Consider the following 14868-nt stretch of genomic DNA (forward strand, 5'->3'; position numbering starts at 1 on the left):
AGGGGGAGGGTGCTGGGGGAAGCTGCTGCTGGTAGCTGTGCACTGCAGGAGCCTGGCACTGTTTGCAGAGCTGGGCCGTGGGTAAGCTCCTTGTGTGTGGGCTGCAGGAGCCACCAGCTGGAAAAGCTGTGTGTGTGCTGGGCTGCAGAAACCTGCTGTTTGAGCACAAGGGAACCAGGAAGTAAAACCCTTCCCTCTGGCAATGTTTCTCCAATGCCCTCTACTGACAAAATATCAATGCCAGCTGGTAAAAAGATTTATTTAAAGGGCCCAGATCCATTTTTGCGGAGCAGATAAATAATATGAACTGCACCTGAGAGGCAATAAGTTGATAAGTGGCACACCTAGGGAAGAAAAATATTCTGGAAGAAAAATAGTGACTTTCAGGAATGTGGCTGAAGAACAGATCCCGTCCAACAAAAAGATAATTCATTTGAAATCAAAGAAGAGGAAAGAATCATTGCTTCTAGAACTTGATCATGGCTAGATGGGAAGATGAAAGTGCCTTCTGTGAGAAAAACTTAGTTCAGGGAAGCCCGGGGGAAAAATCAATGGAGGAATAGTCTCTGAGTATGAAATGCAGAGGAGGAAAATCTTAGGATGGTTCCCTGGAACTACATCCCCTAGGACTGCAGCTAATAAGACCAAACTGAACTCTTGCTATTTTAATTTTTTTCTCTTCTATTTTTCTTATTTCTCTAGTTTGTAAATCAAATTTCTCACACTGCCCAAATGCTGCAATTGCTGATATTTGTACTCTGTTAGATGGACTGAGAGTATTATGGTTTACATTTCTCACCCCAATGGCAGGGTGTAGAAGGGGACAAATGGTTCAGGCCACCATCCCAAAGTATTAAGTGAAGTTTTAGAACCCTGGACGGTAGGATAAGAATTGGATAGCACCTTCCTTGGGGCCTTGAATATAATATGCAACTTACATCCATAAAGAATGGTTAAATTACTATAGGAAACCTATAATTTTAGGATTTTAGATATTTTCATATTTCATCAAAGACCTTTGTTAACTTTTACATATAATATTCCACTACTTCTCAAAGATTACTGCTACCACCATAGGACAATTACCAACACCAAAATACCAAAGGGCTGATTTGGGAAAATTAGTTTTATTTCTCTGACCCCTGGGTAATTAATTAGACCCTTTAAAGAAATAACATTGGTCTCTTCAGGTAAATAGGGTGTCGTTTAGTAAGTTGGTATTTTAGTCAAACATAATATGTGTCACTTTAGTCAGTGCCATTCCTGGAGGCCAATTTGACAGGTGCTCCATAAATGTGGTTCTGAAAGATCACATGTCAAGTGTCAGCCTCTTTATGACAATGCCTGCTCTCTTATAAATGCCTGAAAATGGCCCATGGGAATGCTAACTAGAACAACAAGGAAAGGTTTTATAATGCTAAGCCCTCCAATACAAACATTTCATCTCTCATTACCGTCATGCAAATTATTATAGGTCCATTGACAAAGGGAAAAGTTTATTGAGCTTAAAACAAATCAGACAGTATTCAACTCTATAAAAATTAAAATGGAAAAACATGTCAGAAAGCTTTGGGATCACTTAAGTTATTTAAGCTGTCTTAAAAGTTTACATAGGGTTTGTGAAAATATTGTATACCAGAATATTCTTGGTAAGCTTGTTTATATTTCTTTCATTATCATCTGTAAAACAGATAGAATAAACCTATTAAAGTCTTACCTGTATTTTTTCATGTTCAGACTACATGGACGTTTCTTACTTTTGTCTCATCTATGCAGTTAATATTCTCCCACTATGAAGGACAATGGAAGATGCTGACATATATAGCGGTATAAGACAACTAACTGTCCTTAAGGAGCTCATGAAAAACACCAACTCCTCATTCTTTTCTGTCTGCTTTGGCACATCCAAAATTATTAAGTGAAAAATGTTAGTCTCAATGAGTAACATTTTCTACAGGAAAGAATTAAATGATGTATTTTTCATTGTTAAAGAACTAATCTGGACACCATGCACACTCTATTCTAGTGTCTTTTAACATCTACTGCTGTCTGCTGTCGCACTCAGCCAGGGTCCTGCACCCCTTTCACTTTAGGGCAGGAATTGGCAAACATTTCTGTGAAAAAAACAAGATATCAAATGTTTTAGGCTTTGCAGGACATACAATCTTTGTCACAACTACACAATTATGCTTTTTTAGGTGAAGGCAGCTACAGACAATACATAAATAATGAATATAGCTGTGGCCCAATAAAACTTTATTTGTGGACACTGAAATTTGAATTTCATCATTAGCATGTATCATGAATATTATTCCTCTTTTCATTTTTCCCAAGTATTTAAAAATGCAAAACCCTTTCTTAACTTGTGAGTCAGACAAAAATAGGAATCAGGCCATATCTGGCCCATGGGCTGTAGTATGACAACTCCTGGTCTAGTGGCAGTGCTACTTCTTCAAGAGATAGGTATCTTTCACTTGATCACAGTCCAAAGGAAAACCCTCTAAAGATGGTTCTGTTTATACAGTTTTCCCATACGACACATTAAAAACTTTAGGAATCATCAATATGTCCATGGTTTTCCATGGTATATCTGAAAGGTTATTCACTTTATTAGCTGGTCCATTGAAAACAATTTTAAGATTTTACAGTGACTTCTTCATCTTTCATCAAGAAAAAATATATATAAAATAATGTATAAGAGTTAGAAGATGAAATCTGAAAGAAGCATAGATTTTGTTCCCAGTTGGGGAGATTCAGTTCTTTGACTGGATAAATAACTTGATCATTTCACATCTCATTTTCTTTGGAAAGTCAGAATGACCAGGTGTCGTCACTAAACAGTTATACTAAGTGTTAAAGGACATGAAGGGGAAAATTATGCTTATATCTTCCAGAGTAGCCACATTTTCAGAAAACTGTATGGTCTTTTTATCCCATAACATACAACAGAAAAGATACATATTTCTGCAGAGAAATCTAGTGGTTGATTCGTTCCAAATACTTTGGGGTAGAAGAAAACCTAAACCTGAGTGAGATCATTCAAACTATAGCACAAAATACACACATGTAAAATTTCAAGGTTTTCCTATGTGCCTACTATTACCAGGAGAGGTTTGGTTTAGGGGTCTGTAAAAATGTTTTCTTCTTTTAAGTATAATGCTTCTGAGCCAAAACATCATCATTTCCAGGCTCAGTCAGCTCCAGTTGAGAGTGTGAATGTTCAGCAAGAGGATATTTTTGAAAGGAGACAGAAAATCTGCTGTGCCAGATACCTGAAATGTTGTTAGGGTATTCAGTGGAAAATTTCATTTCCACATTATAAATAACTGTAGGATATTTTAAGGGATCCAAGTCCAGAAACTTCCAAGAGCTGCTTATATTAGTTTCAGTGAAATGTGAAATGGAGAGAGGATGCCCAAGGAAGGCTATAAAGCTGAATTACCGGATATGATTAATTAAAATAAATAATTCACCATTGATTAAATTGCCATTAAAATCCACAGTCAAGGTACCCAACCATTGAGGCCTGCATGTTTTGCTATCCACCAAGTAAAACAAAGAAAGAACAAAACAGCGATTGAGAAAGAAAGAGAAAAAAATCCCCAAGATGATTACTTAAATTCAAAGTGCCTAGAATTTCTTATTCAAAACAGCCTTGTTTGGTCGTCCATATTTGAAATATTGACTGTTATTTAGCGTCTTCAAATTTTCTGGGAGTTCCCTGTTCTGTGGACTTCCTGGGAGGACGAGGACAACCCCAGGGAGGGTAACATATCACCTACTATGGTAGTTACTAAATTTCTATCTCCCTTTGACCACAGAAATAATCCACTTCCTGATACGTCTCCCCTCCTTTGCAGCCACCACACCTTTACAAACAAAACAGAACAAGTTAGCGATCTTTGTGAGACAGTGGTACAACGTGGCCAAAATAAAACCGCCCCGCTAAAAGGCAAAATAAAACCCAAAAACATAAAAAAAAAAAAAAATCCATGAGTGTGTGTGAGTTGTGTATGTGCTATTTGTGAGTGTGGATGTTCGAGAGTGTGTGTGTGAGTGCATGTGAATGGGTGTGTAAGGTAGGAGAGTAATGGATGCCTTCTCGTTATTATTGTTGTTGTTATTATTATTTTTATAACTATAACTCTTTTTGAGGGGAAAGCCTGGCTTCCTTTCACAGGTCGGCCGCCTGCGGCTCTGGTAAGACTCTGCCTTGGTGCGCGCAGGCAGCGCGGCGGTGCCCAGGGTTAGAGCTCTCCCCTGTGACCGAAAAGATAATTAAAAATCGCACGCTCAGGAGATAGCTCAGTACCTCGCTGAGCATCAAGGTCGTCTGGATAAGTGGGTTTTCTCACTCTTCGGCGCGCGGGCCCGCAGGCTAGCAGTCCGAGGGCGAAGAGTAGGTTGGGGAGGGGGTGTCACAATGGGTGGCGCAGAATGCTTCTTGGAGTCAAAGAGCATGGCAGGCGGCTGTGGGAAAGCCTAGGAGGCTGGAGGGGCGCGGAGAGGAGGCTTGCGTCTGTGGGGAGCATTGTAGGGAGAGGCGAGAACGTGGAGAGCAAAGTGGTAAAGGGAAAAACGGAAGAGAGGCGTGGAGCTATAAATGAGAAAGGGAATGGAAAAATAAAGCTCAAAGAGGAAGGACACAGAAGTGTCCTCTGAACCCCATCCTTATCCCGGCGAGGGCGCACACCTAGCCACACCCCTCCCCTCCACCGCTTCTGCGGTTGGAAGCCCCTCTGTCGCTGGCACATCGCTTTATAGAGGGTAATCCTGGTCTCCAGGCCACACTTACAGCCCTCCAAGTTCATCTTGCGCTTGAAATAGGCTCCTGAGTCTGTGACACGCACCAGGTGCTCTCCCCCACAACTCCCCACTTTCGAAGCTCTTCCAGGCCCCTCAAAGGCGCAGACCTCCAGCGCCCGCTTTGCGAGTGGAAGCAATACTTTAAAAACCGAGGGGGAGGGTCGTGGCAGGTCGCTATCAGGGTGAGAGAGGCGTTTGCGCTGAGCTATAAAAACACGAATTAATGGGCACGTGAATTGTTTCAAATAAGGGAGGGAAATGAGTGATGATTCAACTATCTTCCTTAATACCTCGAGGTGGAGGCATTCTAATTTTTCATTTTATAAAATCACTTATTACTGTGTCAGCTACCCTATTAGGAATCCTTGAGACTTGACAACTGATGATTCTTTTTGCAAACCCATTTTAAAGCTTGGGAAGGTTTAAAGGAGTTTGACAGTAAGCAAGGAACGTAGCAGTACACAACGTGGAGGGGAACCGGCCTTGTGCCCCTTTCTTAGGGGTGCAATAGCCTCAGGCGGATTTCCCGGCTTCTGCGGGCGCCGCACATTGTTTTATTTGTTTTGAAGGCTCAGAGTTTGAGGCTGGTCGGAGACACCCACGTGCTTCTGACTCTCATCAGCATAATGATCGCCTCAGCCAGAGTCGTGTCTATATAAACCACAAAAACCTAATCATTAGAAATCCTAGCCTCCAAAAACCACATTTTAGGTAAAACTGCCGCTTTTCCCCCGCGCTCCTTCATCCTCTAGACCACAACTTTTTGGGGGATCCAAAGTCGCTTTTTAAACCCACATTGGGAAATAAATACATAAATAAATAGCCATTGAAGCATTTTGCATATTTTATTTTGTATTTTTACTCACCCCTCCCCCCCAGAATGGTGGAAGAAAGTTACGACATTAGACTTAGTTTTAGATGCAGAATAGACTTAAAAAGATTGAATTGATGGAAAACTGCTGGGGTTTTTCCTCGGCAAGGATTTTTGCAACTTATTTTAATCACCAAGATGACAGTTTCCCAGTCCTTAAAAACAAAAAACAAAAAACACCTCATCCTTGTTCTCTAGGAACAAGTTTGAATATAGAAGAAAAAAGTGTTCAGCCACCCACTTGAGTTTCTAAAAACTATTTTGACGCGTCCCCCCTTTGTGTGTGTGTGTGTGTATGTGTGTGTGTGTGTGTGTCACTTAAGACAAAAAACCACCCAAACCCTACAAATCTTTTTTTCCCCTGGGAGCCGCTCCGGCAGAGGTGGGGGGTGGGGTGGGGGAAGGGTGCGGAGTGCTGAGAAGTCAGCAGGGACGCTCAAGAATTTTCCTTCCTCCTCTGCTGAAGTTACAACGAAAAATAACGACAGTCAGATCAGCCGGCGGCTCTCTGGCGTCTCAACTTCAATCTCGTCCGATCAAGACCGGGTTCCTTGTCCTGGGGGAGGCGGGGAGAAGCAAGAGGACGAGACCAGGCGAGATCCCCCTAGACCCCGGCCGCCTCTCGCGGCTTCGGAAGCTGCGCGCCGCGTCCGGGGGGCTCCTTCTCGCGGCCGGCGGGCGGCGGCAGCGGCTGCGATTCGCAGGCTCGAGATCCGTTGCCCTGAGCTCCGCTGCCCGCGACTTACCTCCTGGCACCTCGAAGCGCGAGGGTCAGGGGAGGTTCGCAAATAGCAGGAGGGAGTGGATGCAAGGAGGTGGTGGTGAGAGGGCGAGAAGAGAAGAAGGGAAAGGAAAGAACCGAGCCGGGGAGCCGGGCTGGCAGCCGCCGCGGGAGGAATCTGAGCGTGCAGCCGGCGCGGGGGGAGCGGCGGCCGGCGCGGGGGGAGCGGCGGCCGCCGCGGAGGAGGCGGCGGCAGCGGGGCGGACGCCTGCAGCTGGGTAGCTGCGCGCGGCGCGGCGCGGCGGTGGCTGGCAGCGCGCGGCTATGCGGGTCCCGAGGCTGGACTGCTGAACTCACTCAGCTCCACCGGCGGACTCGAACTGGGAGGGGGCGCCAGCGCACCCAGGACGCGGTGCCCCAAGGGACCCCACTCTAAGCTGCAAACTGAAGCACTCCCCCTCTCGCCTCCCCGGGCCAAACACAACACCGCACCCGTTCGCAGCTGCCACCCCGGGTGTTCCAAAGTCTCCGGCAAAGATCTGAACCTCCCGGGTCCCCCACCCGCCAACCCGACTGCTCCGCATCGCCGCCGCTGGCCCCCATCAGACTCGGCTCTGCAGTCGGCTTCAACGAACTCGATTTCTCACCTCCTCAGCCCCATCACCTCCATCTCCTTTCCCCCGTCTCGCCTCCACCCCCCCAATTTCCTCCTCCTCGCCCCTCATTTCCACCCTCCTCCCCCTCCCCCGGCCACTTCGCTAACTTGTGGCTGTTGTGATGCGTATTCCCGTAGATCCGAGCACCAGCCGGCGCTTCAGCCCCCCCTCCAGCAGCCTGCAGCCCGGCAAGATGAGCGACGTGAGCCCGGTGGTGGCTGCGCAGCAGCAGCAGCAACAGCAGCAACAGCAACAGCAACAGCAGCAGCAGCAGCAGCAACAGCAGGAGGCGGCGGCGGCGGCAGCGGCGGCGGCGGCGGCGGCAGCAGCGGCCGCGGTACCCCGGTTGCGGCCGCCGCACGACAACCGCACCATGGTGGAGATCATCGCTGACCACCCGGCCGAGCTCGTCCGCACCGACAGCCCCAACTTCCTGTGCTCCGTGCTGCCCTCGCACTGGCGCTGCAACAAGACCCTGCCCGTGGCCTTCAAGGTAAGAAGCTGCGGCCGCCCCCCGCCCCCGGCCCGGCGCCGCGGGACCTGCCCGCCGGCGTCTCCGTGACCGCGGGGGCCAGGGCCCGAATGCCGTCTGAGGCCTCCTACCTTGGGGGCTCTGACTCGAGGGACCCCCGGATGGACCTCTAACTCCGGATCTCCCAGCGGGCCCGGGGTTCAGTGACCCCGCGCAGATCCTTCCCTCTCCCACCTGTGCTGGCAGCCACCACCTCAGTCCTTATCCCTTTACGGTTCTTCACCCCTCAAGCCTCGGGGCCAACGTTCTAACCCACTCCTCTGAGCCGTCTCCCCTCCCCCAATAGCCCCCAGGTGCCCACTCTGCGTCGCCACCCTGACTTGCTCCTCCCCGCCCCCATTCCTCAGGGGTGAGGATCCCTGGCATTCTCCCCGTGGACTCCTGCGTCCTTCTCCCCGGGCATCCCGGCCGACCCTGCACCGAGTGCTGCCCGCGCCTCCCTTCCCCGGGATTCCGCGTTCTCCTATCCTCACCCCTCCCAGCCGAACACCTCTCCGCGGGTCCCGGCGCCCTCAGCTCTGACCGGCTTGAGCCTCAGCGGCCCCGGCCCCTCCCGGGCTCGGGGGTTGGTGTTCGTGGGGTGCCGGCGCCGGGCGTTTGCGCCCGGGGCGGGACACCCCGTGCCGGCTGCAGCGCGTGGGCCACATTGCTGGTGCCCAAGAGGGTCGCGGGCAAACCTACGAACTAGGGGAGTGTGTGAGGAGGGTGACAGGACGGGGGCGTTTGCTAGGCTCACAGACTCGTGCCAGTTCCCGTTACCGGGAGGAAGGTGGGGCCGCCGGGGTCGCCGCGCACCCCTAGGCAGGGAGCCCGAGAGTCCGCGGCGCTGGACCCTCAAGTGCAGGAGGCGCGGGCCAGCTGAGGGGGCGGGGGCTCGGGCCGCCTCTTCCCCGCGGGACTGGGCTCCCCGCCTCGCCCCGCCTGGTGGGGATGTGGGAAACATGTGAAATGCCTTCGGTTCGCCCGCCTTGAAATCTAAGGTGAAATTTTGCGGATTTGTCTTATTATTATTTTTAAGGGACTTAGGTCCCAAAGGTCCCTCTTGTTTCTGAGGGTCGTGGGAGGCTCGGGCCGTGGCCTGGGCGCGGAGAGAGTGACCCCCGGGCCTGGGAGCGCCCTCTGCGCGCCCTGGGGCCTCCTCCGCCCGCCCGGCCCGTTAGTTTGAGGGCGGGTGTCCGCAGCGGCAGTCGCCGGCAGCGGCTCGGCAGGTTGAGGGTGTAGAGTCTGGGAACCTCTCTCAGAAGCCAGATGGGTGTCCACAATGTGACCCGAATTGCCCCGGGCAGCCCTCGCCAGGGGGAGACGCGGAGCCCCCGTGGCTGAGCGCGCACTGGGTTGATGGGGAAACGGGTTCCCGGACAGTCCTCAGTGGAGGGACTAGACGCGGGAATGGAGGGGGCGGTGAGCCAGACAGGGAGAAGAGCACTCTCAGAAAGTCGCTTCCGGCCCTGTCTAGCCTCTGACTCTTGAGATGTGCCTGGGCTCCCTGGGTTCTGGGATCTGTGGAGAGCAGGGTAGGCAAGGCCTTTGGGGAGAGGGGAAAGTGGGAGGAATCGTGCCAGTTCCTGCACTGTGGACCCTGGGGCCAAACTCCCACGGGCCACTGGCAGGTCCCCGTTGTTGATCCCCAATTCCTCCCACGCATCGAATCAGATTCGGTGTGTAGGTGGGGTGCAGGGAAAGAAGAGCCCAGGTCAATTAGAGCTGGTTATCTTGGTAGTAGCTCTTATATCAGAACAGAAATCAGAATGAATTGTTATGGAAAGGGCATGTTGCATTCTGGGGCAAGTTTCATTTTGCAGTTGGCTCAAGAAATGCATGTATGTGTGTGTGTGTTTTTTTTTTAACCGTCCCATTTCTCCTTTTATAAACCACCCATTTTGTAGATTGTTTTCTTCCTTGAAATATGCAAAGCTCAGAATATTGTAGAAATTTAAATTTCCATACAAAAGATATCTTTTACAATGTTCATTGTCCAAGGGCCCAGAATTTTCTAATTAGCCTAATGTGAGAGTAGACGTTTATTTCCAAACCCCCCTCCCACAAAAAACCCCCAAACACAAAAAACCTGGACGAAAACAGCAAATTATACAAATAAGTGGATATTTTGTCTATATAAAGCCACAAGTCAGGGTATGTGAAAATTTAAGGATAGGTGCTTACCTTTTTAAAGATATCATTTAGATGTTTGGTATTCTACATTCCGTTTGTTCTGCTAAATATGTTGAACTATTACATTTATGGTGCTGAGTTGATTTTGAACATTAATGTTTTAGACAGGATGTTTTTGGCATAAAGATAGAATGCAATTTAGTTTGACCTACTCTCAGATTTTGGTACTTCAGGTTTTTCTCACCACCACCCTTTTAAAATTATTTTGAAAAGAAATTGCTTTCTTTGCTATTTATCATACTTATTGATAATTACAGAGTAACTTAGTTGTACCCAGTAAACAAAACCATAGATAACACATAGCCATGTTAAAGTAAATATTTTAATTCACATTAATTGAAAAATAAATTGAGTTAAAGTAAAACTTGACTGCTTTCCCAACCCCATACCTGTGTTTAACAAAATTCAGATAGTGGGTGATGGCTGAATTTCACTTAATATAGAAGTGTTGTCTCTGTTGAAGAAGATGGATAGCAATTTGAAAAATCCAGATTTTGACAACAATTTTTGTTTTCACCTGAATGTTAGTAACAACAACCTCTTTTTACCTTACTTTTGAGATAAAGCCTGAGAGCAGTGGGCTTTCTACACTTGCAACAAAGTCAAATACATCTGCAGTGAAGAAATAATATGAAGAAATCTCAGTTTTAAAAGTGGTGAGCAATATAATAATGATATTTAGAGCCATATACAAAGTAAATCATGGGTAGATAACAGACAGGTAAATATATTTTAAAAACCACACAGAGAACTTACTTTTTGAGAAATCGGGTATTCAAATCAATACAATATTTATTGAGCCCATATTTTATGTCTGTGACACTGAGGTCGGCACTGTAGAGAATCAGAAATGAATTCAGTAGACTGTGTTTTGATGTGAATTTAAAATGATATTGACTATGTATTAAGTCTTAAGTAATGTATTATTATGTTGTTCATCTGATCTTGTTTGGGGATTATACAAGAATACTTAATTCGTTTATACTCGACACGTAAAAATGTAGAAACAACTAGTATAGTTTAAAATATGTAAAGTTGTTTATTAGAATTGTATTTTTCACAAAGTTCTGCAGTTTTGAAATGTTCAGTCCTCCCAGGTGTCAAGGAAATGGAAATAAATATTTTTAACATTTCTTTCAGTTGTATCTCACTGAAAGCTTAAAATAGTTAAGGCATACTATTAGAGGATCCCAGGCCTTTCTGTCCTCGATAATTCTAGTGACAAAAAAGCAATTTGCAAATTCAGCTCATTAGTTAATGGTCAAATAGAAATAGTGCAGAGAATGTCAACTCTGCGTGCAGTAACAAGCACCCTTATAGTTAGGGGTCTGTCAGCATTTCTACCATGAAGCCTGGTGTTTAGGGTTCATAACTCAGTTGCTTTAAATAGCTTCAAGCTGAAACACTATACAGAAATTTTAAGACCAGATGTATATTTTAAAACTAAAAGTAGTGCAAGGCTATTGCACTGTTTTATGTTAGAGAACACTGGACTATATATTTACTAGTTATCATATTTTTCTGGCAGTGTTAAAGAAAACACATCTTTAGATATATGATCTATTATTCAGAGTTAATTCTGTATGTTTAGTGATAGCTTTCAGTATTTGTCATAAGTAGGGTTTCAAAATGATGGAACAATTTCTATTTGAAAATAATTTTTTTGAAATTATTGGCCATTTTTCTCTTCAGAAACAAGTATGTGACTAACAAATATTTGACACTAGTGAGTTGTATTTTCCTTATATATTCAGTGATCAGATTTTAAGTTCGTATCTTTTTTAATGTAATTATACCTAAACAAAGAAAAACACATTATTAAATCTGTGAAAATCTTGTTAAGTCTACTATGAATTGTTATGCAAAATTATGCAAATCATAATAGATTTCAATTGTGTGAAGACACATTTTTGTGTTACGCCTTTAAATGCAGTAAAAAATATTTAAAGTTAAAAATGTTAGGATTGAATATATAAAATTTATTGGTAAGGTAATTGCAAATACTTTTAGATGGAAAACATTTAAAACTTTTTTAGAAAACTTACATTTCAAAACAGGAAGAATAAAATACCTTTCATTATTTTTTTCGTCTTTAGCATTGCTGTTTGTATCACTTCAAAAAAATTTCACAACATCCATCATTAGATGATCTCAACCAGCTTGATACATGGCACATAAATTCCTGGCTTAAACTGAAATAAGTTCCATGAAATTTCTCTTTTATATATATTTTAAAAATTATGAAATGATACTTTATATATACTTTTTTCTCTACAATTCAGTCTGGTTTTCCTAAATTCTATGTTAAATTCTAAAAATTAGCTGTAATGTTTGTGCAAGTTTTTGATATATTTTTTAAAGTTATCTTTAAATAATTACCTTAGCAATAAAAATTTTCCTTATTGCAGTTACTCCTTTACCTCTCTTTTTATGCCAAAGAAAAATTTGATAAGATTCTATCTTGAAAAATAATTATATTTCAATTTTGCTACAGGTATAATGTGCCAAATGATATTGGTCTGTAAGGTTAATTGATTATTTAAGACTAGACTTCTGTCCCAGGAAATGTAACAGGCAATTTTTACTTCTATATAATAAGACCACAGAAACAATTTTAAGGGTCTGAGTTAATTCTCTATTGCTTCCCTTTAGAACAATTCACAAATTTAGTCATAAGGAGTCTCAGACAAAATTTCAGTAGCGTTTCTAGAGTTAAATTTCCTTTATTTTGTACAAGCTACATATCATGCGATTTAAATGCTAGTTATAGTGAGGTGAACTAAATAAAGGAACTTCTTTCTCAATTCTGAAATGTCAGGACATAAAATTACTTCCTTCTTTCCCATGAAGTTTCTTGAATCTGTAGATTTTATGTTTTAAAAACACCCAGAAACGTAGTTGTTAAGGTTTCATCACAAATTTTCTTTGCAGAACAGGACTTTTGTATTGGGTAGTTTGGAAACAAATTTTAATGTGTGCTTACTCCTGACTAGTTAAAGAATGATTTTGACTGCTCTCTCTCTACCCCTTAAAATGTTTTCCATTGGTTGGGTTTGGTACAGACGAAATGTGTAAAAATTTCTTGATTCTTTTGGTTTTCTTTTAGATAAACATAGTTGAGAATCTCCAAGGGAAATTTTTCAGCTTCAGAGATCTCTGTTTTCTAAAAAAATTCTCAAACATACAATAATGCTTCTGATTGATATAAAATCAAATACAATACTGCCTCCCCCCTGTTTTTCCTCAGAAAAACATTGGGCAATCTGATTTGGTAAATAACAGGAAAAAAAAACCCGATATAGTTAGCCATCAAAATAGAGTTCAACCGTAATAGGAAAAGTTGTCACTATATTGTGTTAGTTAGCTTTTTTTTTTCAGGCCAAGTTCTAAGCTTCATAGCAGACTCACAATTTGTGATTACCTATTTGTTTTGTTATTAAATGTAATATGTAAGTCATACCAGTATTTAATATGGTCATTATTATGCTGCTTAAGCGAAGTAAAATGGGTTTATATATTTCACTCTTAGGGATTTTTTCTTTCATATTTTCCCATATTGAATCAATTTTCCTTTTCTTCTAACTAAAAAAACCCCATTATGTTAAAAATATGCAGTAAAATAATAATGTCTCAGAGCTCTTGAAAATCTTTGTATTGGGGCAGATTTCTTTACTTTTTTTCTGAAATTTAGCCAGACTGGATTGAAACCCATCAGAAGTCATCCTTTATCTTTCAACAGCAACAAAAAAACCATCTCAGGACCTGAAGTGAATAATTATATATTCAGTTGAATCCATTAAGGAGGCTCATAAGTTAAGAGCCTATGTTTACCACACAGCAGGCTTGGAACAGGAGTTAGCCTCCTCATCTTTCAAAAAGTCATTATAATTAGGCTCTATACTTACATAGTATCGTATGCATTTTTACAGACTTTAAAAAAATTATTTCCAATTTATATTGGAAAACTGTGGTTCCTGGAGATGAAGTTACTTCTTTCTGTGAGATCATGGCAGATACGTTGCAGAGGTGGGAAAAAACGGGGGCCTCTTGATCTTTGGTGTGTTCACTCTCTTGTAAACAGTACAACTTTTCTGCCTTCATTAATACGCTTACTGGTCCCATATTTACTTTGACATAGAAAGCCACACACGCAGGTGTTAAAACGCAATTCACAGAGTGTAAAAAATGTCAGACATTCAGATGAATACTGGGAAACACAGTCAATTATTTCAGTATTTTCAAATGTTCCCATTTTTGGCATTGTGAAGTTGAAAAATTGAAAAACACATTGCCTCCATCAGGAGTACAGTATTACCTAACTTCAGTAGCCACTTGAGGCACTAGATCAAGTATGAAGGGAAGAAGTCATGTTCTCAAGGGATTTACCCTTGACCTGAGAGATTTCTCAGATTGAATAGAGGAACCATATACTCCAAGGAAAAGAGTTGGCATGATTCCCTCTCCTTTGCGATGGAAAAAGTCAGAAACTAGTTTGGAGCAAAGGCATATTGTTGCTAGTGAGGGATGCTGGCTCAATGTTTAACTGGTTCTCTTAGAGTTTTATCTGGTAGCTTCCCAGACCGTTGACTGTGGTGAGTGATGCTCTTTTTGGAGCTCTTTCATGTATTTATTTCAAAAATATTTATCAAACTGTACGTGCCAGGAACTATTTTAGGAGTTGGGCATATAGCGCTAAACAACACAGATGAAGTCCCTTCCGTCATGTTGTTTCCAATCTAATCTAATCTGGACTAGTAAGAGTGAGTCTCAAAGCTTTGGGCCAGTACCTCAAACGGAGTAAATAGATCATGAATATATATGCACATGAAATGAGGATCATTAGAGTACAGTGGGATGTTGTGGACGTGGGTTCTGTAATTTAAGGAAAGCTTTAGGATTTTAAACTGAGTAAATAACAAAGTGCAAGGAAGGAATGGAATTGAAAAACAGCCTAAGAGAAAAGTAAAGGTGAAAAAAATATCGCCAAGTTTTTTGTTTGGTTATTTTTCTGGCTGGAGCAGAGGGTATAATGGAGGCGTGTTGGGCTAGGGTTCATGAGTGGGGGAAATTCAGCTCCAAAGTATAGTTAAATAGTGTCTGTTTTATCACA

The 14868-nt window shown here is 43.5% G+C and overlaps 1 protein-coding gene across 9 annotated transcripts in view; it reads left to right on the top strand.

Annotated features, from left to right (window-relative positions):
* Positions 1–14868, top strand: part of RUNX2 (RUNX family transcription factor 2) — a 325498-nt gene that overhangs the window by 80540 nt on the left and 230090 nt on the right. For 8 of the 9 annotated variants that reach the window (XM_033100697.1, XM_033100717.1, XM_033100743.1 and 5 more), the window contains exon 3: positions 7192–7547. In XM_033100697.1, coding sequence (XP_032956588.1) covers positions 7192–7547 — 356 coding nt within the window. Of the gene's footprint in view, positions 1–7052; positions 7548–14868 lie in introns of those variants that run through there. The other variant, XM_033100725.1, reaches the window with a different exon arrangement.

This window comes from Rhinolophus ferrumequinum, chromosome 3 (assembly GCF_004115265.2).
Source record: "Rhinolophus ferrumequinum isolate MPI-CBG mRhiFer1 chromosome 3, mRhiFer1_v1.p, whole genome shotgun sequence".
In the NCBI taxonomy this organism is placed as follows: domain Eukaryota; kingdom Metazoa; phylum Chordata; class Mammalia; order Chiroptera; family Rhinolophidae; genus Rhinolophus; species Rhinolophus ferrumequinum.